General features: G+C 42.4%; 1 protein-coding gene across 1 annotated transcript in view; it reads right to left on the reverse strand.

The window, feature by feature from the left end:
- acad9 (acyl-CoA dehydrogenase family, member 9) overlaps window positions 1-25,892 on the reverse strand; it is a 40,716-nt gene extending 14,824 nt beyond the window's left edge. The window contains exons 1-11 of the mRNA XM_060910613.1: window positions 25,634-25,892; window positions 14,098-14,191; window positions 13,909-14,010; window positions 13,706-13,812; window positions 5,506-5,606; window positions 5,328-5,406; window positions 2,772-2,946; window positions 2,490-2,563; window positions 2,305-2,380; window positions 2,155-2,225; window positions 1,956-2,075 (exon numbers count right to left, since the gene is read on the reverse strand). Coding sequence (XP_060766596.1) covers window positions 1,956-2,075; window positions 2,155-2,225; window positions 2,305-2,380; window positions 2,490-2,563; window positions 2,772-2,946; window positions 5,328-5,406; window positions 5,506-5,606; window positions 13,706-13,812; window positions 13,909-14,010; window positions 14,098-14,191; window positions 25,634-25,810 — 1,176 coding nt within the window. The 5' untranslated portion in view covers window positions 25,811-25,892. The remainder of the gene's footprint in view (window positions 1-1,955; window positions 2,076-2,154; window positions 2,226-2,304; window positions 2,381-2,489; window positions 2,564-2,771; window positions 2,947-5,327; window positions 5,407-5,505; window positions 5,607-13,705; window positions 13,813-13,908; window positions 14,011-14,097; window positions 14,192-25,633) is intronic.
- Between the last annotated feature and the right edge of the window lie 1,037 nt (window positions 25,893-26,929).

Genomic DNA, 26,929 nt, shown 5'->3' on the forward strand with positions numbered 1-26,929 from the left:
TGACCTCAGCAGCCCATGGCATAAACCCACCGGACCTTTGGTCCAGGTGAGCTAAAAATTAAAATCTCACATTTCTTAGTATCAAAAAGGCACATAAACACATACCAACTTTCAAGACCATACCGCTCATAGTTTTCAAGTTCTTCTCTGGAAACAAAACCTACCTCTAAGACTAAGGCCGAATCCCATTTCACCCCTTGGACCAACCCCTTGGCCCTTCCCCTCCATTTTGCGCGTTCATGTGAAGGGGTAGGGGTATCCCAATCCCAGTTAACGTGGAGGGGTAGGGGAAGGGGTAGGGCTTCTGTACCCCTCCAAACGGAGATTTTCCTGGAGCTGACTCCGAACGAAGGGGTTTGAGTGATTTCCCACAATGCCATGCGGATTTCAGCGAGATTTCATGCGGATTTCAGAAAGATGGCGGTTCCCGCAGCGAAAGATTGTCATAAATGTATTTTCTCCATTATTTACGTGTTTTAAGTTGTTATCCAGAGGAAACACGCCGCTTGATTCGCTTTCGAGCTGAGAATGAGCAGCGATTTCTGAAATCCAAGCTGCTGCTAAAAAGCTTTGGGAGTGAGTATTGTTTTCGGTTGCTTTACTGCGTACGTTTTGTTCCGTTATTCTCGCTTTTATTGTTTACATGAGTGTTCTGACACCTCATTCTGTCGGATGTGGTGCACGAAGCACCAAAGATATCCCATTCAGTGGTGTTAGTTAACAAATCACACCCTGCCAGCAGAGATTTCTGCCTCTGACTGTAGCGGCTGGTCGCAGCCAATGACGCGTCGCGTTTTGCTAACGTAAACGCTGACGGAGGTACGCGATGACGTATGCGATCGTTGAAGGGCTATCCCAATACGTAAGGGTTGAATTTCAAGCCCTATCCCTTGTAGCTCAGTTTCAAGGGGAAGGGCCAAGGGGAAGGCGGAGGGGAAGGGGTAGAAATTAGAATTGGGATTGGGCCTAAGTCTGAAATTGTTTCCATGGAAACATGATAAAATTTCTTAGTATGAAAAGGCACATCTACATCATCTTGTTAACATGTATACCAAGTTTCAAATCCATATCATGAATGGTTTTGGATTTATGCTCTGGAAACGAACATTGCTCTTAGAAACCAAGTCAAAATCTAGTTTTGTTTTTTAAATGTAAAACTTTGAAAATACTTTTTTCAAAAAGCCAAAGACACCAGTTCACATGTTGCTCGTTATGTATCCAAAAAAGTTTCATGAAGAAGATATCTTCAGTAGTTTTAAAGATATGGCCTGGAAATGAAAATGTGAACGGACGGACAGCCGGATGGAACCAGTTTCTATATCCCCTGCCAAACTTTGTCTGGGCAGGGGATAATTAAGCTCTAAATCTGTAGAATTCATCCTCAACAACAACGCAGTTAAGCCTTATGTTTGACTTTTTCTTTTTATTGCAAGGTACATACAGTATATATTTACTTATTTTAAAATAATCATAAGTTTTATTGATCCTGAAGGAAATTTTAGCTGCCGACTGAATTTAAAAAGCTTCCCTTCCATTATAAGTTAATTTTGAGTCAACAGGGGTTTTTTTTTGTCTTTTTTTTTTTTGCCCTCCATCAGTACAGGGAAAGTGAACGTCTTCTCTGTGGTAATCAGAGATGCTGTGATGCTGCCGTATTTCTTTAATGTCATCGGACATCTAAGTGTCTGGAGGACAGCGCTGTCGAAATACAACTGAATACTTGCTGAATCGACAGGGACAGAAAGACCAAATCAGCCTTTCCACCCAGAAGCATGGCTAATTTTTCTGTCATGGAATTTACTGAACTCCTGCCCCAGTGACAGGAAACATCCTCCTGAGCCAATTGCACCACGCTCAACACTAACTGATGACATCTAAAAATAACAAAAACACAGACAGGAAGGAACCAAAAAGGCAAACGTTTATGTGGTTAAAATACGGACAAACAACTTTACCTTCACTATGGCTGCCTCGACAGAGCAGTCAGGAACTCCAGGCCGGTCCATCAACCCAGCAGTCAGATATGCCATGCTCTCCATCACAAATGCATTCTGGGCCATGATGGCAAACTTCTCCTGGAGGAAAGAGGAAAAAAAATTGTTTAATAACAACCAACTAATGGCCATTAATCTCCAGTGATAATGACCAACACACCTGAATCATGCCAAATTCAGCAAGTTTCTTGGTGAACTGTTTTCTCGTGCCTGCATATTCTGATGTCATCTCTGTAACACAAAGTGATGCATGATCCAGTCTGTTTAAGGAGAACATGCTTAGGTCAGTTTTTCTTTGACATTCTTATACCAATCAGCTTCTTGATCATTCCTGCACATGCACTTCCCATGCTGAACCTGCCACCATTCAAGATGTTCATAGCAACCTGTGGAGATACAAACACACGATACTAAACATACTAAACACGACACTGATATACTGAATATGACAACACAATCCGTTTTATGTTACTCAGTATAGTGCTGTGTAATCACCTTAAATCCACCACCAACTTCACCAATCACATTCTCTATGGGCACTTTTGTATTTTCAAAAGTTACCTCACATGCTTTAAAAAAAAAAAAAAAAAAAAGGTCATTATACGAGAAGTTCATATCAGTGATGGATTAAAAATGTTTGTATTTTTCATATAATCTTATTCACACTTTCAAACTAAAGACCTCTCTTTTACAATGAAGAATATTTACGACAAAACTTTAGCACATCAACCATATATTAACTTAAAAACCATCATATATCAAAGGATGTGAACTAACTGTTAGAGCCTCGGATTCCCAGCTTGTCCTCCGGTTTGCCGCTGGTCACCCCACCAAACGCTTTCTCCACAATGAAGGCAGTTATCTTGTCTTTCTTTTGCCCGTCCTTGTCCAAAACCTCAGTTTTTGCAAATACTGTCATGATGTCTGCCATCCCACCATTGGAAATCCAGATCTTAAATGGGACGCAGCCAAAAATAAAACATGCACAAATTTTCAATTTTAGACTAAGAGACATTTATCACCCATGTTTATCTGTTTTTAGTTCTCCATGAAGCCAGGATATAATAGAGCTAATATGCAATGGAAGTCCATCTCGGCATTTTCTATAAAACCTGCAGTAAATGTGACAGACTTTCAGGTGACGTTTCTTGGTGCATTTCATAAAAATGTACAAATCTCCTAGCTTCCTAAAATACGAAGGTAGAATTGTCCAGAAAATCTAGAAGTTTTCTATGGATGACATTCTAAAAACCATGAATGTAAAAAAACCAAGACGACAGAGTCATCTATATCCCCCACCCTATAGACCCTTTTCAGTCACGTGACCTTCGTAAACGCGACCGCCATTTTGGACACGTAGTGGACTTCGGCTCGAATCGGTTTGAATGCGAGGAAGGCGACAAACATAAAAGAAAAAGGAGCGAGATGCAGAAAACTGTATTTACTGTGTTTACTGTAATTATGATCTGGCAGCTATTTACACCGGATCCAGTGTAAATAGCTGCCGGAGCAGCTATTTACACTGTAAAAATTTGAAAAAATTTGAAAAAAAAAAAATTCCCCCCAAAAAAATCTAAAATGGGAAAAGGCACCAGTTCACACGTCGCTTGATATGTACACAAAGTTTTAAAGATATGGCCAGACAGCCAGACGCAAAATAAAATAATTCATTCTAGAAGAAGAAATTTTTGGAAAAGGTTTTGCCAAAAGAGTGAGATTGACTATATTTGGGGCAAGTGGAACATTTTTATTTTCTTTGTGCTCTAAATCAGGAACAGGTGCATGCTAAATTAGTCTGAATGGCACTGCACATGGACGTGAAAGATGTAACCAGATAATGGTGACATACCAAGCTTGATATTCAGTTGTAGCTACAACTGTGGTCAGAAGTTTACATACAGTGACATCTTGGATATGAATGTCATGGCAATATTTGGGCTTTCAGTCATTTCTTTGAACTGTTCTTTTTCTGTGGCAGAATGTACAGCATACATCTTTAATTAAAAAAAAAAACACTAGAATTAGGTGCACAAGTTTTAATTTTCTTTGGGTTTTCTGAAATTAACACAGGGTCAAAAATATACATACAGCACACCTAATATTTGGGCAAAATGTCTCTGCAAGATCCACCTTGACATTTTTGTTTACCATGAACAAGCCTCTGGCAGAATTCTGGTTGGATATTAATTGTGAGAGGAGTTGATGTCAGAAGGCAAGCACACCATGAAATTGTGAAAGTACAAGGTTGTTAAATCAAGCGCCACAACTCTGGTAAAATGCGACCGAATTGAACAAAATAATATGCGTACTACCAACATATAACCACGCCTTTTGCCAAGTTTGGTGAAATTCCTCCAATAATCCTCCTTCGGGCCTTTCAGCCAGCAGGGGATAAAAATTGAGAGGAGATGATTTCAGAAGGAAAAAACACTCATGAAATTGTCAAATTATGATTTTGTTAAATCAAGGGCTGCAACTCTGGCAAAATGTGACCGAATTTAACGAAATGACTATATGCGTAGTACCGACATATCACAAAGAATCCTACCAAGTTTTGTGAAATTCCTCCAAAAATAGTGAGAGGAGTTGGATTTCAAAAGGCGAGCACCCTTCCTGGGACGGACATCACCACAACAATCCCCCTTCGGACCTTTGGGCCAGCGGGGGATAAAAACCATCTGTGAAAAATCAACCTTCATAATGATTTGAATTATGATTATTTAAAAGCACACAGCTTCTGCTTGTCAGCCTGATATGCTGACTGATGACAGCAGAGCTCTGTTACTCTGCTATACATGTCCATACCTCTTAGCTCTATTTGGAGGCTGATGTCATCAGTTGCTCCTGTTTTATAAAGCAGACCACGATAGGCAAGTGTAAATCAACTCATAACCAATACGTTATATAGCTACATCATTGGCACCGTGCCTCACTGGAAAAATGCTCAACTGTACTGAAGCCTGTCACAAATTGGTTTATATTTAAAAAAAAAAAAAGGGGGGGGGGGGGGGGGGGGGATGCTTGTTTAGTCAGACAATTGTGTAGAACTTTAAGAACTGCAAAATTTAACTTCATCTCAGGAACCTATACACATGTCCAGCTCAGGGAGGACTCCAGTCATTTCACGTGGACTGACTCAAGAACAAATGTCTAATTATTAGTTAAAATTAATTTAGAAATGGATTCAAAATTGACAGTTTACAACTGAACTCAAATCAACTTGTACTAATCAAATTTAAAAATGATACATCAATTAGCATCCCCAAAAGAGTTGAAGGAACCAATTTGTCTTAAAAGTTTTATGCACGCACACTTATTAATGAAAATGGGCACCTTTGAGCCATTAATCAGGAAATGTTTCCCATCTTGTGTCAGTGTAGCACGGGTCTGAATAGAGGCAGCATCGCTTCCGCTAAAACAAAGAAAAAAAAAAACATAACATTCATTGTTTTCTGGAGTCAAACAGCATGGAATAATTTGAATGTCCAGTCTAGTGGTAATGGCGTCAGACCTGCCTGGCTCAGTCAGACAGAACGCTGCGATATGCTCTCCTGAAGCCAGTCGGGGTAAGTATTTTGCTTTTTGCTCCTCAGTTCCAGCAATCAGGATTCCCTGAAATAACAAATGTATGTGAGGTTTCACTTGATATTTAACCCTTTCAGAGGTTAATTGCTGGTTTCACGTGACGTCACATCAGTTATTCAGAACTTTAGCTGGTGGTCTACCAAACCTCAGTTAACAAAGCGTTTGTACGGAGAAGGTGCATTGCTTGCATGAAAAATGCCTTACACTTGTGTTGTTTTAAGCTGTTCAAATCGATCAAACCGTGAAACTGAGAAAAGTTTCTTCAGGGTTCCACGTGAACTAATAAAGTGTGAACGAACACAGGATTTCACAAAAAGACGTCAAGAAAGGCGGCTTTTAAACCGCTCACTGAAATCAAAAGACAGCAGAGTCGTAACATGCTCGAGTTTGCAGTGATTGCTTCGTGAAAGGTTTGTATATCCCTCTCAGCTATGTCCATAGTGTTTTCCAAGTACTTTTCTTGCTATGTGTTATTTTACAGTGCTTTTTTTTTTTTTAGGTCACGAAACACTAAAGTCGCCAGCTGTCCGTTTCCTTCTCACTCCTCAAAGTCCATATGCATGAAGGTCGCAACAAAATTCTTACGCAGCCATACAGTTACAATCACGCAGCCGTGATCACTTCTCCGTCTTGTTTAACTAAGATCTAGGTCTTTAAAGTGGTTTCTGATTATCTATGTGAATGATTTACCTGAGATATAAGAGCCAACACAAGTGAGAATCAAGTGAACTGTTTGTTTACACTTCAACTTGCAGCGCTTCATTGTAAAGACGCGAACCTAAAGCTTTAAAAAATAACTATTAAAAAAATAAAATTCTTCTACCCCCATTCCCTGTATTAGCCTATGAAAGAAAATAGATGGAAAAACGAGTGAATCAGAAAAAGCCCTACGAACTTACGTCACTTTGAAAATTAGTAGTCATGGCCTCGCCCATAACCCACTGGAGGGAGCGTCACAGTGCTGTTAGCCAATCAGAAGCGATATGTTTACATGTCATGAATATTCATGAGTAAGAGCTGAAATCCTGTCGTTCTCTCCCCACCCACTCCTCCACCAAACTAGAACAGCCTGAAACAGGAGCACCACAGCATTTTTCTCACCAAAACCGGCTCACAGGGTATTCATTCATACTAGAGACCACTGCACAATTAATGAAAAAACGATGCAATGACACCTTTAAAATCTTCTATATTTCTGCATAAATATGACCGAAAACATCAGATTTTCACACAACCTCCTAAAAGTAGATAAAAAGAACCCAGTTAAACAAATGAGACAAAAATATTATACTTGGTCAATTATTTAATGAGGAAAATGATCCAATATTACATGTCTGAGAGTGGCAAAAGTATGTGAACCTTTGCTTTCAGTATCTGGTGTAATCCCCTTGTGCAGCAATAACTGCAACTAAACATTTCCGGTAACTGTTGATCAGTCCTGCACACCGGCTGGGAGGAATTTTAGCCCATTCCTCCGTACAGAACAGCTTCAACTCTGGGATGTTGGTGGGTTTCCTCACATGAACTGCTCGCTTCAGGTCCTTCCACAACATTTCAATTGGATTAAGGTCAGGACTTTGATTTGGCCATTCCAAAGCATTAACTTTATTCTTCTTTAACCATTCTTTGGTAAAACGACTTGTGTACTTAGGCTCGTTGTCTTGCTGCATGACCTACTATCTCTTGAGATTCAGTTCATGGACAGATGTCCTGACATTTTCCTTTAGAATTCGCTGGTATAATTCAGAATTCATTGTTCCATCATCGATGGCAAGCCGTCCTGGCCCAGATGCAGCAAAACAGGCCCAAACCATCATACTACCACCACCATGTTTCACAGATGGGATAAGGTTCTTATGCTGGAATGCAGTGTTTTCCTTTCTCCAAACATAACGCTTCTCATTTAAACCAAAAATTCTATTTTGATCTCATCCATCCACAAAACATTTTTCCAATAGCCTTCTGGCTTGTTCACGTGATCCTTAGCAAACTGCAGATGAGCAGCAATGTTCTTTTTGGAGAGCAGTGGCTTTCTCCTTGAAACCCTGCCATGCACACTATTGTTGTTCAGTGTTCTCCTGATGGTGGACTCATGAACATTAGCCAATGTGAGAGAGGCCTTCAGTTGCTTAGAAGTTACCCTGGGGTCCTTTGTGATCTTGCCGACTATTACTCGCCTTGCTCTTGCAGTGATCTTTGTTGGTCGACCACTTCTGGGGAGGGTAGCAATGGTCTTGAATTTCCTCCAGGTGTACACAATCTGTCTGACTGTGGATTGGTGGAGTCCAAACTCTTTAGAGATGGTTTTGTAACCTCTTCCAGCCTGATGAGCATCAACAACGCTTTTTCTGAGGTCCTCAGAAATCTCCTTTGTTCGTGCCATGATACACTTCCACAACCATGTGTTGTGAAGATCAGGCTTTGATAGATCCCTGTTCTTTAAATAAAACAGGGTGCCCACTCACACCTGATTGTCATCCCATTGATTGAAAACACCTGACTCTAATTTCACCTTCAAATTAACTGCTAATCCTAGAGGTTCACATAATTTTGCCACTCACATATGTAATATTGGATCATTTTCCTCAATAAATAAAAGTATAATATTTTTGTCTCATTTGTTCAACTGTGTTCCAGTTGAACAATCCAGGTGCGCAGTAAGCCAACTAGGGGAGACACCTCCCTTAGCCTTTTGGCAGTTGTCTAGGAGAAGGAAAATTCGGATATAAATCCCGCTCTCATTGCTAATCTACACATCTTGCATCTGCTTGTCTCCGTTTTTTTTTTTAAGCTTTGTTACTCCGAGTCACTGCAGTGTTGTGCAAGCTGTACGTGACTTACATCCAAGCACAGGCATTGCTGACATATAACATCATCTATCTGTATGCGTTTGAAGTCCAGTGACAATGGTGATCTGGCGACGCGTACAGGTCTGACAGACTGGTAATACGTAGCTGCTGACCTGCACACATGATGGCCTTTGGTAGATATAAAGTCCCTTGTTCACCTTTATGAGGCAGAGGTGGAATTCGGTTGCTTCCAAAGGTGTCTGAGCAGCCCTTTTTAGGAAAGCACTGCTCACCACGTATCTGGAAGGGTCTAGAAAAGGTGACCTAAACATTGCCTGTCTCACTTAGTCTGGCCAGTGTAGCGCAGCTGGCGGACGTCCTTCCAAGCGCTCAAAATCATACAGATAAAAGAAAAATCAAACTTAACATCGCTTGCTGGAATGTAAGAACACTCAATGACAGTCAGACTGGTTCATCCCCTGCCAAGTGTACAGCTCTTGTAGCCAGAGAACTCAATCGCTATGGTGTTGATATCGCGGCCCTGTCTGAGACGCGTCTTCCTGACGATGGCCTACTCAAAGAGCAGGGTGGAGGGTTTACATTTTTCTGGAAGGTAAGGAAAGCTGAAGACTGTAGGGAGGCGGGTGTTGGGTTTGCAAGTCGCAGTAATCTGGTGTCTGGCTTGGCTGAGTTACCTCGTGGCATCAGCGATAGGCTAATGACCCTTTGTTTACATCTCCATGGAGGTTGCTATGCTACAATCAACAGTGTGTATGCCCCAACACTTGTTTCAGATGTAGCTGATAAGGTAGCCTTCTATGAAGAACTCCATAACCTTCTTAACTCTGTTCCGGGGACTGATAAAATCATCTTGTTAGGCGATTTCATTGCCAGGGTAGGTTGTGACTGGGAGATCTGGAGCTGCCTCAGTAGATTTAGAACAGGGAAAATGAATGGAAACGGGCAGCTTCTTCTCCAACTGTACACAGAGTTTAAGTTGCACATTGCGAGCACCCAATTTCAACACAAAGGCGATCATGTGACAACCTGGATGCATCCAAGGTCTCGGCAATGGCATCTGCTAGACTATGTCATAGTTCGCCAACGTGACATGCAGGATGTCCACAATGTAAGATCCCTAAAAGGTGCAGACTGTTGGACAGACCATGCACTTGTACGATCCAAAATGCAATTGGTTATAAAGCCTCCTGCTCGGAACCAAAGGACTATAAAACTACCAAAACATCTAGATGTGGCAAAATTGTATGATCCTGTTACCCAGAAAGCTCTAAAAGATCGCCTATCAGCTGCAGTCAACTCAACTTCATGGGAAGCAGTTCGCAATCAGACCTACACTGCCACAAAAGACACTGTTGGCCTAGTATCAGCCAAGAGCCATGACTGGTTTGGTAGAAATGACCAGGCAATTAGAGAAATCCTGGCTGACAAAACCAAGATCTGTGAACGGATACTTCAGAAGGACCTTCCTGTAGCACTACAAGAACAGCTGAACCAACAGTTCAAGGACACCAAATCCCATGTGCAACGCAGATTACGGGAGATGGAGGACAACTGGTGGTCTGGCATAGCTGCAGAAATGCAAGCAGCAGCAGATGGTGGTAATAGCAAGGAGTTGTATAATCTGATGAAAAAAGCCTTTGGCCCTAAAATAGCAACACTAACACCACGGAGATCAAAAAACGGCAATGACCACCTCACTAGCGTGGCTGAAATCTTGAAGCATTGGAAACGATCCTTCTCAGACTTGTTGAATAGGGATAGCCAAGTAGATCCAACTGCCCGTGACAACCTAGAGCAATGGCTTGCTGTAGAGGCAATGAATGACTCCCTTACTTTAGAGGAAGTCAAAACAGCCATCAGTAAGCGGAACACGGGAAAGGCAGCAGGAAAAGATGGCAAAAATGTGGAAATTTTCCGTTATGGTGAAGACCACATGTCTGAAGTTATGCATTCAATCATAGTGAACATCTGGAATGAAGGTAATGTCCCTAAGGACTGGAAAGATGGAATCTTCATACCTCTGTATAAGGGGAAAGGGACAAAGGAGCTATGCGGGCATTATCGTGGTATAACTTTGCTGTCCTCTGCAGGAAAGAGCCTGGTAGGAATTATATTGTCATGACTCACATTGTGGAAACTATTTTACCAGAGTCTCAATGTGGCTTTCATCCTAACAGAGGGACTATGGACATGATATTCACAGCACGTCAGATGCAAGAGAAGTCATACGAGCAGCAGCAGGGACTTTTCCAGGTCTTTGTAGATCTGACGAAAGCTTTTGATACAGTCAGAGACTTGATGTGGGAAATTCTAAAGCGACTTGGTTATCCTAACCATTTTGTTGACATACTTCAGTCCTTCCACGACGATATGGAAGTGTCAATGTTGGCGGTTTACTTTCTGAATCATTTAAGGTAAGGACTCCCTGTGAAGCAAGGCGACCTAGTAGCCCCTACCTTGTATCTTTTTCTCTGTTGTACGTCACGTGTTTGAGGACTGTCCACATGGCATCCACATCCGGTACCGTACATCTGGTAGACTGTTTAATATTCACTGTTTTGCTGCCAGAACAAAAACCTTTCGAACTATGGCTCGTGATGATCTTTACGCTGATGACTGACCTGGTCTCTTATAGCGAGCAGGAAATGCAGACTCTCATGGATAGGTTATTGCAATCATGCCAGGCTTTTGGCCTTACCATCAGCCTTGATAAGACAGTAGTCATGTTTCAACCAGCTCCAGGCCAACCCTATATTGAACCTTCAATTTATGTTGATGGCTGCAGACTGCAGGTGGTTGATAAGTTCATGTATCTTGGTAGCACTAAATCAACCGCCACTGTACGCTCGATGACGAAATATCAAGTCGCATGAAGAAAGCAACTGAGGCTTTTGCTGCTCTTAAGGACTGGGTATGGAATCAGCGGCGGTTGAGAAAGGTCACTAAGATATCTGTCTATAACGCACGTGTTCTAACTTGCCTGTTGTACTCTTGCGAAACCTGGGTCACGTACAGAAGACACTTTGATGTTCTTAAACAATTTCACCAACGCTGCCTAAGGTCAATTCTCAGAATTCACTGGTCATCATATACACCTGACACAGTTGTGCTTGAAAGTGCTAATTCTGTCAGCGCTAACTCTGTCAGCATCGAAGCACTGATTCATCATCACAGACTTCGCTGGACAGGCCATGTGATATGCCTAGAGGATAACAGAATCTCAAAGCAGATGCTGTATGGTGAATTGCTACAGGGCACTCGGCCGCAGCACAAGCCTAGAAAGCAATTCAAAGACTGCGTTAAAAGAATCTTTAGTAGGGTGCAAAACAGACAACAATGACTGGGAAACTACGGCCTGCGATCGGGGAATGTGGAGACAGACGATTTACAATGGGTGTAAAACATTCCACAGTCAGGTGGGCACAAGTCAAACGAGCGGCAAGGAAAGGTGAGATCATTGATTTTGCAATCGCTCAATATGAATGCCAACAATGTGGCAGAACCTGTAGGGCTGGGCTACTGAGCCACCAAAGAAGCCATGCTGACAGAGTTCCACTCAACTATGATGAATATACTCAGCACTATGACCTGACTTGTCAAATTTGTCTAAAAGTGTGTAGAAACCATTACGGATTAACACGATATACGAGTGTGCACAAACAAGAACAACAGGCTCCACCTGGTGCAAGACCAGGGCATAAGGACTACGTTTGTCATCTATGCAACAAGCATTGCAAATCTCTTGCTGGCTCCAAAAGCCATTGTCACTCACATAACTAAAAAGATCATCATAGTCAGCAATGGTCATACTCGTCTAACGAGTTGACAGCCATCATATATGTGACCCCTCACCAAATCCAGGGACGCATGTCGGCCGAAACGAATCCGAGATAATCGCAAAAGAAGCATTTTTTTTTCGAAATTTGTGATTTTCGTTTTTTTCCATCATGTGCAAGTTGAGATCTTGAAGAATGCAATCAGTATTTCAGATAATAGATTTTGTTGGAAAAGCATACATTTTTTTGTTGCAAATTGTCTCGTTTTTGTCAGGACTGTAGCCTGCTGGGGGGTGTGGGTAAATTACCATATGGGCCATTCACAAGACGATTTAAGTCTTTTGGTTTTTTTTTTCGCCAATCAGCTGTATGATACGAGCTGAGCTCGTGGCTACTTAAGCTGCATACAGGCGTGTAATTTCACTATGGAATGAGCAAGCTAAACAGAGCGCAGAGGAGCTGAAACACCGCGAAGCAAACAGACACACAGTATTTACATCGGAGATAACCATTTCTAGCAATAAAAACCGCAACCTCGTTTTCCAGATTGAATGGAATACTTGAATGATCGGATGATACACGGACTGTTCTAGGACTACATTCCATCGAAGGCATTGGTGTGTGCAAGGTGACATTTCTCTTTCTGATGGGGTAAGTTTATTAATCTAAGGCTGTGTGGTTATTTTTGCATGTAACGAAGAGTGTTGTGGTTTGGTTAAGCCTAGGTCACAACCGTACGTACGATTTTTTGGCCGTGCGATTTTTGGCGTTTCCCAAATCGCTGCGGTTTTTTTTTTGTTCATGGAGAAAGACGCGCGTTGGCCGTAAGTTTGTCTTGCAACCTGAAAAAAACGTAAGCGCCCGTAGAGTTTGTTTGACATGACAAAGAACCTCTGCGGCCAGTCTACGGCTCAAAAATCAGCACGTCACACGCGCGCTCTCGTGCGTTTCACGCGCGCCCTCTGTGCGTTTCTTGCATGTAGACCGGCCGTAGGAGCACGTACGGCCAGTTGTGACTGAGGCTTTACATGAAACTAGCGTTGTGTTAGTTGTGTCATCATCGTGCTATCTTTCTTACGGTGTGAGTAATTTTTCAACCACAAAACGTTAAAGTATACTTTAGGACTTATTTTTGTACTTCATAATTGTTTTGGGCATACTTTGCATGGAAGGAAAATTGACGTGGTGATCTTTGTTTACATGAAAGTAGCATCGTGCTAGCTCGTAGGGGGTAGGGCTTTCCTTAATATCATGCAAATGAGCACCATTATGTGCCCACCCTGCACCCAGAGTAGCGGAGATGGAAAACTTTGAGGGCGATTTTCTCCCTTTTCTGTTTTAAGAGGTATACACATTCAAAAGGCCACACATTCTTCAAATATTGTCAGATCTCCACATGGAAGGCATCATTGGAAAGCTTAGAAACTGTACTTTCTGAATCTGTCAATAACTCAAAATGCCCCCGGGCGGACATGTGTCCCTGGATTCCGTTATCTGACACATATATCACTCACACACACAGACGGAAGACACCGCTCACCTTTAAGCCAATGGCCTGATGTGCTGCAAGTGTGACAGCGATGGCTCCATCAAGTGCTGTGATCTCTGCCAAACGGGCGTACATGGTATTAGAGAAACCAAGGCCGCCTGTAAAAAAAAAAAAAAAAAGACACACAATGTTTAGGTAGCACTCTAAACCCTCAACACCTTTCAGTGTCATAAGATGTAGATGTTTGGCCTCACCATACTCCTCAGGCACCTGGATTCCAAAGAGCCCCAGGGCTTTCAATCCGTCCAAGGTTTCAGGTGGGATTTTCGCCTCCTTATCAATCTTTGTAGAATCAACTTAAGAGACATGTTACGCATTAAGAATGGCTTCAGTTGTTTGGCTCACAGGAACAGCCTTTTAAATCAGCACTGTTTATCACTCACCATCATCACTGAAAAACCTCTCCACTGGTATAACAAACTGTTTGATATCTTCCAATTCTTCATTGCTGATTTCTGGATAAGGAAAGACTTCATTCTAAAGAAAGGAATGGATTGACAAAATATTTGTACCTTAGATAAAGTGATACACAGACTTCTCAAAACAACTAGTACAACTGGTATCATACCAAAACCTGCTATTGTTACTGTTATCTAAAAATGACCTGTGAAGTTACCTGTAGCTTTTTTAGCCAGAGTTAAAATCATGTCATAACTACCTGAAAATACAACGGACGTAAAAAGCTTAAATTCAACAACGAAGAACAGGAGTCAGGAAACTGGAGTGATTCAGAGATTTGTTAAATGGTTGGCCATGATGGTCAGTACTCGAACACAAAACGCCTTTTCTTTTCCAGTGAATGGCATTTCTATACCTAAAAAGATTTTAAAAAATAGAAAAAGAAAAAATTTGACCCATTTCCACACATGCTGTTAAAGCATATACTCAGATCCATGGCCTCATTTTTGTTTATAAATGCCTTGAGACCTCAAGAATGGCACAGGAATAGTTAAGTGTTGTTGTTAAATCTAATATAGCAATTTTTACGATTAAAGTGATTCATATAGGTAGCGGTCTGAGTGAATGACCTTGACGTCCGTAATGTCACAGCAGGAAGTCTGTCGGTCTCATTGCCATTTCTGCTATACTAAAACACAGAGCTGACTGCAACTCCGATCCTCCATTTTGAGCTAATTTAATCGTCATGCCACGTAGATGTGTGGCTGCGCCCACCAACAACACAACAGAATGTGGATTTATGTTGCATTCATGGCCAGTGTTGGGGAGTAACGGAATACACGTACCAGCGCTACGTATTCAGAATACAAATGAGTAACGGAATACAGTTACAGTTAACGTTTAAATGGGTGGTAATTAAAACAGTTACTTTGTAAAAATAAGTGGATTACACGGCAGTATTTTCCAGTTGAACATGTTTAGCTATCCCCTCTCTAATTTTGGTAATTCCACGCATTGCCGGAAACCCAAACAATGCGCAATAAGAGCTTCTAATGTAAACGTCCTCCTAACGGTGTCATCAGTCAGACAGTGGACCCGGAGCAAGCACAACAGAGTCAGCAGAACCCAGGCAAGAATGCCTTTCTTACGTGGAAATTCAGACACCACTTCACATTCAAAGAAGAAAGGGACGGGCGAAATCTGACTGTGCAATGCAAACTCTGTGTACCAGCAACCAAGCTGCTGTCAGCGTCGAAAGACTCCACCTCCAACCTAAAGAAACATCTTCAAGTGAGGGTCATTCCACGTCAAATCAACCGGGGTCCGCGCACTTAGGTCTCAAAAAATTCCGGGGGAGGGGGGGAAGAAAAAAGAAGGGGGGGGGGGGGGAATCGCCAGATGCACCCGTTACCTAGGAGAAACACAATTTATTTGAATGCAAGATGTATACTTTCCATGTTACAGTCAGTTTTACTGGGGGGGGGGGGGGGGGGGTGTCAATTTTGTTCAAACTTTTTTTTTTGTCAAAGTTCACAAGCCCATACGGTAGCTCAAGAACTAAACCATGTAGGAGGCTCAAATTTTACATGCTGGTACATACATAGGAATAGTATGTAGCAAAACTGTCATTTTGGGTCTGGATGATCCTGCATGGTCATAGCACTCCCTCAAAATGATCAAAATTTTATTCGAGTTTTTGGCTGTGCTCTGTTTAGGCCTTCAGAAGGCACATTTTTACCCAACATAGGCTCTTGATTTTTTTCCCTTACTGAGATAAGTAGAAACACTCTCAAAAAAAGCAATAAACAGAAAGGAAACTCTATCAGTGTTTGAACAGAAGATCTCAAGTCTGACAAATCATTTTGGATGTCATTTTCAGAGCACCGTAACACCTTGTGGGAATGTGCGCAGATTTTTAAAAAATATTTATAAAAAATTAAAATAAAATAAATTTACGAGATTTAATTTAAATAAAAATTAGAAGAATGCTCAACTTGCAAGGACCTGGACATTCTGATGGACCTGCTGAAAGAAAAGATTGCGGTTTCCCCAAGGAATGTGCAGACCCAACTCCTTACTCTGGTACCTGACAGCTAGACTGTGGAGAAAGTAACAGAAAAATTTGAAGTCCGTCCATACATGGTGAAAGCTGCCCGAAAATTACGGCAAGAGCATGGTATCCTTGCAGAACCTCAGGCGCGGAGAGGGAAATGTATATCACCAGAAATTCATGCAAGAGTCAAAACTTCCTATGAGAGAGTGATGAATTTACCAGATTACTTCCAGGGGCAAAGGACTACAAGTCTGTAAAGTCCAGTGAAACAGGAATGCGGGAGCACAAGCAAAAACGACTGATCCTGATGAATTTGAATGAACTCTTTGAAAATTATAAAGCCCAATTTCCTGAAGACAAAATAGGACTGTCCAAGTTCTGTATGCTACGACCCAGTCACTGCATCACTGTGGGGAGTAGAGGAACACACTCTGTATGCGTATGCCAAATTCATCAAAATATAAAACTAATGCTGGCTGCCCTGCCAAGTGGAGACCAGAGAATCACCTACCATGACCTGATGGCAAAGATTGTGTGTTCAGTAACATCAAAACTTTGTATGGTGCACAGATGTCCATGCTGCCCTGGGGTTGGTGTACTCAAGAGCTACCTGGAGACCTTGTGTGAATTAGATGACATGACTGAAGATTCTGATGTTTTGTTCAAGCAATGGATTTCAACTGATCGCACCACAATTCAAACATGCTCTAGCACATTGGTGGAATTTGTTGATACCATTGTGAAGAAGACTGACAAGTCATCATTTCATCTGGAAACACCAAGCGGCATTCTTGTCCACCTTAAAAGAATAGCTGGGACCAAATGAAGCGATAATCATCCTGGATTTTGCAGAGAATTACAGCTTTGTGGTACAAGATGCAGTTCAAGGATTTCACTGGGAGAATTCCCAAGCAACAATTCATCCTTTTGTTGCTTATTTCAAGCAGCTTGGTGAACTGCGACATGAGATCATTTGTGTCATAAGCGATTGTCTGCAACATGACACAATAACTGTTCACAGATTCCAGAAGGATGTCCTGAGCTACCTGCAAAAGACAGCACCCCAACTAAGCAACATCTTTTACTTCTCAGATGGAGCTTCATCTCAGTATAAAAATTTCAAAAACTTTGCGAATCTTGTGTCTCATCAGCATGATTTTGGATTTGAAGCCAAATGGCATTTTTTTGCTACATCCCATGGCAAGAATGTCTGCGATGGCATGGGTGGCACTATTAAAAAAGAAGCAGCACAAGCCAGTCTCCAAGCAGCAACTTCAGGACACATTCTGACACCAGCAGATTTATGAGTGGGGCGTAGGACATATAAAAAATGTTCACTTTTTGTTCATATCAAATGAAGACATCATCTCTCATGCTGCTGAACAGAGGATGTGATTCTCCAAGGCCAAAAGAGTACCTGGTACTCGAGAATACCACTGTTGCATCCCTACAGAGGACGGCAGACTCAAAGTAAGTCGGGTGTCAGGGGAAGACAGTCCGCTGACTGTTCAAATATCCACTGAAGGAGCTGAGATGCTCCTGTTTCCTGATCACACTCATGCTGCATCAGCAGTGTCCGTCACATTAGACCAGTGCCATATTGGAGGCTATTACCCCTTTTCCACCAAATCAGTTCCAGGGCTGGTTCGGAGCCAGTGCTGGTTCACAACTCGTTCAACTTGCGAGCCAGCTGAGAACCAGCTTGCTTTTCCATCGCTCGCGGTGCTAAGAGAAGACACGTCATTACGTCGCCGTATACGTCAGTTACGTCATTACGTCACTGTATACGTCAGTTACGTTGCTACGCTTGCATAAACCTTGGCGTGAATATCGAAGCAAAAACACGGAAGAAGCAGCAGCAACAACAATAATAAATGACTTTGCGTTTGTACAGCTGCTGCTTCTCGTCACTTAAAAATGGCGATCTTTCGCAGTCTTATTATTGTTATTGGTCTTAACAACTCTGCCCCCCCCCGCTGACATAAGCGGTTCTTTCCTCTGGCCCAGCAGAGAGCTGGTGCTTGCCTGGAACCGTTTTTTCTGGCCCCAGAGCCAGTTCTTTGTCAGTGGAAACAGAAAACCCGGTTCCAAACTAAGCACTGGCCCCGAACCAGCCCTGGAACTGCTTTGGTGGAAAAAGGGCATATGTTGGATGCATGTATGATGAAAAATGTTGGATTGGTATGATTCGTGACAAGAGTGAAGCGGAATCAGACATCCAGATATGTTTCATGCACCCAAACTATCCCGCTCCATCTTTCCACTGGCAATCAAGAGAAGATATTTGTTGGATGCCATTACAATGCATCGTTGCATTCCTTAGTGCACCTACAACTGTCAGTGGGAGGCAGTACCACCTTGATCTCAAAGACAAAGATGCTCTACACACTGCACTTCAAATGAAACAGAAATGAGGGTAGTTATGATTGTTATAAATGAGCATGATGTAAAATGAAGTACCATGTTTGTTTGGTGCTTAAATGTGCCTCTGATTACTTATTTCTGAGGTTTTTTTTCTTTCAGTTTTGATGTTTGTCAGGGTTTTTTCTAGAAAAATTTAGTATGAGGGCGCTCACCATGGCGAGGGAGCGAAGCGGGGGGAGATGGTGCCGGTTGTCCCCCCCCGCCGTGCAAAGCCTTTGAAAAATGCTCCAATGGGACATTCTGAGACTGAGAGGGAAATTGTAACAAATTGTCTGTCAACATTGAAAAAGAAAGAAGCACTCTTCTTCTGCCCCGGACAGTCTTTGGCTTTCTTCCGTTTCGTGCCGCGGGATGACATCTTTAAATGCCCAAGTGTCAACAAAAACAACTCGCGAACTACTTCTGTCAAAAGCTCCTGTGCCGGTGGGTGAAAGGTCATTCAGTCTCGAGAAATCTCGCTCGACAAGTCAGCTGACCTTGTATGTAACCCATGTCAAATCTCACGAGAGCAGCCGCGACAAGTAAACAACTAAACAATATGGCGCCTCAGTCTGGAAAACGCTAATTCGGATTGTTTTTGCACCGTCTGGCGGTGTATCTACTATGATTGGAATATTTTTGGAGCAATTATAACGCATTTGATAATCAGACACATTGTCACGTAGTGTTGCTGGGATGTTTTCACGGAGTCGGTAAGGGGGCGCATGCCGAGAGTAAGAGGGCGCAGCACCCCTGTTCCCCCGTTTAGACGAAAGCCTGTTTGTCATCATTGGGAAAAAGTGCATTTGTCCATATCCAGAGTGGAAAATAAAAATGAAAGATTCACATAAGACAAGTCAAATTGGTGTTTTTAAAAAGAAGGGATCATGGAGAATGAAGAAAACAATTTAAAAAAAAAAATCTGTGCACATTTCTACAAGGTGTTACAGTGCTCTGAAAACGACATCCAAAATGATCTGTCAGACTTGTGAGGTCTTCTGTTCAAACACTGATAGAGTTTCCTTTCTGTTTATTGCTTTTTTTGAGAGAGTGTTTCTACTTCTCAATAAGGGAAAAAAAAAAATCAAGAGCCTATGTTGGGTAAAAATGTGCCTTCTGAAGGCCTAAACAGAGCACAGCCAAAAACTCCAATAAAATTTTGATCATTTTTGAGGGAGTGCTATGACCATGCAGGATCATCCAGACCCAAAATGACAGTTTTGCTACATGCTATTCCTATTTATGTACCAGCATGCAAAATTTGAGCCTCCTACATGGTTTAGTTCTTGAGCTATGGGCTTGTGAACTTTGACAAAAAAAGTCTGAACAAAATTGACCCCCCCCCAGTAAAACTGGCTGTAACATGGAAGGTATACATCTTACATTCAAATAAATTTACAGTGTTTCTCCTAGGTAACATGGGTACATCTGGTGATTTTTTTTTAGAATTTTTTGAGACCCAAGTGCGCGGGCCCTGGTTGATTTGACGTGGAATGACCCGCAAGTCATTTTTCTTAAAAAAAAACCCTGCCACTAGCCTACTGCAACTAGTTGTTTTAGTTGTTGGTATCTCTAGCTCCCTGGGTTATGTGCCAATGTTCTATTGCAATGTGATTTATTTAGCCATCGATTACTAAGGCTTCTCGCCATTGAGGTTAGCCAAGTTTGCTAGCTGAAAACCTGCAGCCGACAACCTGCTAGCTGAAATCATGTGCAGTTCTAGTTAACGCCATTTATAAGCCTTAAATCATAGAGGGCAAACGCAGAGCATTCAATATTCAGTATTCAATTATCTTTGCTTAGGCCTAAATGTTTCTGCAGTTTTCATCTAGCAATGGTGCTTGGCTAGCAAAACTGTTAAGGATAGTCATAGCTTACTAATAGCTAATGGCAAAGTTTCACTGAACATGTATAGATGTGTTAAATAAGTTGTGGTGGTTGTCGCTGATTTTTATTTTTATATGTTTAGCTACTGTAGCTTAATCATTATCATACCACTCAATTTTTGTAATATCGAGACAGTGAACTATTACAGGTAGATTTACTCATGCTGCTGTTTATGATTGTGCACAGTTTTGTTCTAAGCATCAGGCTTCTCTACTGTATTTTTGCGAAGCCAAACGGTCCGCTCTAAGAGAGAGAAGTTGGTGTTGTGTGGGATCATGGAGGAGTTACTGCAAAAAACGCTATCTAAATATCCTAAGGTTTCTCATAAAAAAAGAAATCAAATGGAGTTTTTATTGTTTTTAGAACAAATTGACAAAATATTCTTAATCTAGCAAATTTGCTTGTTTTAAGTAAAATTATAGGGTACTTAGATTTAGAAATATTTCCTATTTTTGGAATGACATTTGTGTAGAGTCTTACAAATGTAAGAGGAAAGTATTTATTTTAAAAAGGAAAGTTCAGTTGCACCACTTCTCCCGGAGTGTGAGCCAAGGGTTGTTGCTAAAACCCAGGACAGAACAGGACGTGACCGATCACTCAGGCAGCGACCTCCCTGCAGTTGTTGCTAAAACCGGTGACGTCCCGTCCTGGGTTTTAGTAATTGCCTGAGCCGAGCAGTAATGGTGGAGTACTCTGTATGGAGAAAATGGAGAATGAGCGAAGCAGCCGTCTGATTTTTCCACTGGATATTGCTGCCATCTTGCCCTTACGTGGAAGAAGTGAATGAACGGAGAACTGAATGAACAACTGAAAGTCAGACTATTTTGAAACAATTGGCCACAAGATCGGCCTTCATGAAGCGAGAACACAGATGGGTAAGCTCCAACTCTCATTTGGATACAAAACAACACGTTGTTTAACTGCATTTAGATTAATACACGCAACTTGTTAGCGGTATAAAAAGTTAGCGGTATAAAATTATTTAATTTGCTTCAGAATGTGATCGTCTCAGTTCATCTGATTATTTAATTAGCCTTTTATGCTTTATCAGTGAAAATGCATGCATGTACATGTAAGTTGCATAAGTTATAACACCCATCCTGTTTTAATGAGAGTCAACCCACAATCAATGAAGTCGAATCAGTCTTAGTTAAGCAAGTCGGTAACACTATTTCTTACTTTCACTATAAACTTTTATTTATATGACTTTGGTCTGTGAGGGCGGCACGGTGGTGTAGTGGTTAGCGCTGTCGCCTCACAGCAAGAAGGTCCGGGTTCGAGCCCCGTGGCCGGCGAGGGCCTTTCTGTGTGGAGTTTGCATGTTCTCCGTGTCTACGTGGGTTTCCTCCGGGTGCTCCAGTTTCCCCCACAGTCCAAAGACATGCAGGTTAGGTTAACTGGTGACTCTAAATTGACCGTAGGTGTGAGTGTGAATGGTTGTCTGTGTCTATGTGTCAGCCCTGTGATGGCCTGGCGACTTGTCCAGGGTGTAGCCCGCCTCTTGCCCGTAGTCAGCTGGGATAGGCTCCAGCTTGCCTCCGGTTAGAGATAATGAGATGAGATAATTGCATTGATGAGAGATGGCAGAGGTAGTAGTGGTGAAAGTGCAAATATAATGACAAACAGGTTATTGGTGCTACATTACAAGTTGTGGGTGTTATACAGTCTGACAGCAGCAGGTATGAATAACCTGCAGTATCTCTCCTTCTTACATCATGGGTGTAGCAGTCTACTACTAAAAGAGCTGCTTAAAGCCCCCACAGCCTCATGTAGGGGGTGAGAGGGGCTATCCATGATTGATGTCAGCTTGGCTAACATCCTCCTCTCACCCACCACCTCAATGGAGTCCAGAGGACAGTCCAAGACTGAGCCAGTCCTTCTGACCAGTTTAAGTTTCTTCCTGTCCCTCTCTGAACTTCCACAGCCCCAGCAGACCACAGCGGGGAATCGCTGATGCTACCACAGAGTCATATAAAGTCCTAAGCAGTGTCCTGCACACACCAAAAGACCTCAGTCTTCTCAACAGGTGGAGACGACTTTGGCCCTTCTTGTACAGGACATCTGTGTTGTTAGTCCAGTCCAGTTTGTTGTTGAGGTGAACACCCAGGTATTTGTACTCCTCCACGATCTCAATGTCCAGACCCTGGATGTTCACTGGTGCAATTTGAGGAGCTGTCCTTCTGAAATCGATCACCACCTCCTTTGTCTTGCTGGCGTTGATGCTCAGGTGGTTCAGTTCGCACCAGGCGACAAAGTTGGTGATGACCTCTCTGTACTCCAGATCGTCCGCCTCTGACACACGTCCAACGATGGCTGTATCATCTGAGAACTTCTGGAGGTGGCAGCTGTCCGTGTTGTAGCTGAAGTCAGATGTGTAAAGAGGAAAGGAGAGAGCACTGTACCTTGTGGAGCCCCTGTGCTGCAGACTACCACATCAGAGACACAGTCGCAGAGCTTCATATATGCCCCTTTTCCACCAGAGCAGTTCCAGGGCTGGTTCGGGGCCAGTGGTTAGTTTGGAACCAGGTTTTCTGTTTCCACTGACAAAGAACTGGCTCTGGGGCCAGAAAAAATGGTTCCAGGCTAGCACCAATTCTTTGCTGGGCCAGAGGAAAGAACCGCTTACATCAGTGGGGGGGCGGGGCGGAGTTGTTAAGACCAACAACAATCGCGAGACCGTGAAAGGTCACCATTTTTAAGCACCGAGAAGCAGCAGCTGTACAAACACGAAGTCATCCATTATTGTTGTTGCTTCTTCTTCTCCTCCGTGTTGTTGTTGCTTCGATATTCACGCCAAGATTTATGCAAACGCAGCGACGTAACTGACGTATACAGCGACGTAACTGACATATACAGCAACGTAATGACATGGCTCCCCTTAGCACCCCGAGCTATGGAAAAGCAAACTGGTTCTCAGCTGGCTCACAAGTTGAACGAGTTGTGAACCAGCACTGGCTCCGAACCAGCCCTGGAACTGATTTGGTGGAAAAGGGGTAATACTGCGGCCTGTTAATGAGGTAGTCAATGATCCATGCAGCCAGGTGGCAGCCGACACCAGCTCCCTCCAGCTTCCCCCTAAAGGCCAATTTATGCTGACAACCCAGTCCTCGCAGATGGCGTCGCAGATGGTGTCTGCGAAGCCCCCCCCTTCGCAGACGCTCTGTGCGCACCTCCCAAAAATTGTGACCACCGCAGACAGCGTCGCAGACAAGAGGGCTCTGATTGGTCCACTCTACATCCGCTGTACACGCACTTCCGCTTCCCTACTTTCCCGGTTTGTTTTGTTTTCACAACCGGCATTTTTAAAAACACGAGCGAAGATGGAGCAGCACGAAGAGCGGTTGATCAAGGAAGTGAGGAAGTACGTACATCTATACGACTCCAGTTCTAGTCATTATAAGTAACCGGAGTATAAACACTCCACTAACCACACCCACCAACTACTCCTAGTGATTTCACGCCCCCTTGCGTTGTGGCGGTGAATAACATCGCGCACGCCTATTACTCCCCGCTCAACGATAAATTACAACTGTCTGTGAAAAGCTATCTGCGAAGCCTTGTCGCAAAAGCATGCAGAGGCCTTAAGCAGTGATGGCTGGATTGTGTTGAAAGCACTGGAGAAGTCAAAGAACATGACTTTCACAGTGCTCCCAGTCAGGGGCGCCACTAGAAATCTTGGGCCCTATGAAAGATTACAATTTAGGGCCCCCCCGGTAAAATTTTCAAGCTCAAGTAACTGAATTTGAAGTCTGTTTTTGGCTGGCACTTTTACTTTACTACGCGTGTGATCAGCTCTGTAGCAAGTTTAGGTGATACAATTATTTGGTATATAAACATTTTAAATGCAGAACTGTCAGAATTAGACTGAATAGACTGTTGCCTTAAAATGAACATTCCATGATATATATGGAAGATATATATATATATATATATATATATATATATTTCCTTTTATGAGCAACTATTATTAAGCCACTCAGTAGCCTATGGAGTTCATTCAATCCAAATGTTTGTGTTGAGAGAAACTGCATGCATCACTGTATCAGTATGGATCTATAACATTCTGTATGCACATTATGGATACTCCAGAGCCCTCCAGCAAACATCATCAATAATCAGGATTACAAAATGTATTCCTTTGTTTCCTCCATTTATTGACTTATTGTATGTGATCAAATGTATGCCTTGATGAATAACTACACTAGTTTTTTGATACAATTACATAGTGCACTGCAAGAAATCCACCAAGTGTTTTGGTTTCTTTTAGGCATCACACATTTATTAGAAAACACAGCAAATGTTCAAATATTCAAGTTAAATACTTAGCAACAGTATCAATAAATCCACACATGAACAACAGCAATTATATCTATGACCACAGCTAATGTGCAACATATTAAAGTTAAATACTTAATATCAACAAATCCACACATGAACAAACATCTAGACTTAATTATACAATAAAGATAGCTATGAAAAAAGGTGATTTTTTTTTTCACACACAGTGTGATATCCGGACTTCATAATTCATCACACCCTGCTCCTGCTTAGCAACTTCTAGAATGTACAGCTCTGTTGCGCACATAGAAAAACTGCCAGCTGATCTAAACTGCGCTAATCCCGCTCCCAGAATCAGACTGTACCATTAGTAAAAAGGGTGGAGGGATGAAATGACAATATCATAAATAATTCAAGAAAAATGTTATAGCAAATCATAACCATGTATAATTTGCATATTTTAAGAGATGAAATGAAATATTTTATTTCAAAAACTTACACAAGGCAATACTATTAAAATAATATTAATATCCCTCACAGGCCCCCCTGTCAGTGCCAGGCCCTTAGAATCGTCCTAACTTTCCCCCCCCTAGCGGCGCCCCTGCTCCCAGTGCCCTCCAGGTGTAAAAGTGGCCGGTGTAGCACGTAAACTTAATTTACAAAACTAACTAAATACTGTACCTTAACAACAACTAACTCCATTATTACTTGCGCATGTATTACTCTGTGTGAGGTTTTATTTTATTTTTTTGTCCTCGTGTTTGTTTCGCCTCTATACAAAAGTCCTTTATTATTTTGTAAAGCGCTTAATAACACCAACAAAGTCTCTGTAGCCGAAGAGAAGCTAAACAGTAACGCTCGGTCACATCCACATGGCTGGCCTGTACTTTCTCACCCACCTTGTTGACTTTCCCGAGGAAAAGCTCTTTGGCGTACACTAAACTCCTCGAGCTCGACTGGACGCAGCGGTGAGGGGGATGAAACCGAGCGCTCAGCTCTTTTCCAGTTCGGCTCCAGAGTAAAGTCCTTCCGAGCTTTGCTGTTTTTGATAAAGCAATAATTCTGTTGAGGTTCATCGTCTTGTACACAACCCTTTCTCTTCAGTTACCTCCAAAATACAGGTAGCAGCTTCTTCTTCTTCTAAGTGAAATGGCGGATTAGACACTACTCGGTGTATTACCGCCACCTACAGGATAATTATGTCCACTACTAGACCATGAGTCTTATATTCTGGCAAAAAGGCCAGAGGATTTTAAAAATCTAATTAGGCATGAAGTTACTTTTGGATCCTTCACTTGCAGCAGAGCAGGGAGGGTAATAGTGGTAACACCCAAGCTGGATAGGTCAGTTATCAGTGGTAGCTTTTTTTCTTCTTCTGTCAGGTTTTATGGCAGTTAACAGGCAAAGTGTATTACCGCCATCTACTGGACATATTCATGTTCGCCTCCACATTTAGCACACCTATGTTTTGACTCCATCTACTGGGCTGAGGTGTTTATGATCCAAGGGACATTAAATCATAGATGTGTTTTATATACAGTACCAGTCAAAAGTTTGGAAACACCTTCAAATTCGATGTTTTTTTTCTACATTGTAGAACAATACTGAACTCATCAAAACTATGAAATAACATATGGAATTATATGGTAAACAAAAAAGTGTGGGCGGCACAGTGGTGTAGTGGTTAGCGCTGTCGCCTCACAGCAAGAAGGTTCTGGGTTCGAGCCCTGTGGCCAGCGAGGGCCTTTCTGTGCGGAGTTTGCATGTTCTCCCCGTGCCCGCGTGGGTTTCCTCCGGGTGCTCCGGTTTCCCCCACAGTCCAAAGACATGCAGGTTAGGTTAACTGGTGACTCTAAATTGACCGTAGGTGTGAATGTGAGTGTGAATGGTTGTCTGTGTCTATGTGTCAGCCCTGTGATGACCTGGCGACTTGTCCAGGGTGTACCCCGCCTTTCGCCCGTAGTCAGCTGGGATAGGCTCCAGCTTGCCTGCGACCCTGTAGAACAGGATAAAGCGGCTACAGATGATGAGATGAGCTTCATGAGGTAGTCACCTGGAATGCTTCTCAATTAACAGGTGTGTCTTGTCAAAAATGGAATTTCTTGCCTTCTTAATGCATTTGACACCATCAACCAGTAAAGAGTAAATAATAAAAATACAGTAAATAGCCCTATTCCACAACTGTAGTAATCCAT

Source organism: Neoarius graeffei, chromosome 26 (genome assembly GCF_027579695.1).
Source record: "Neoarius graeffei isolate fNeoGra1 chromosome 26, fNeoGra1.pri, whole genome shotgun sequence".
Lineage (NCBI taxonomy): Eukaryota > Metazoa > Chordata > Actinopteri > Siluriformes > Ariidae > Neoarius > Neoarius graeffei.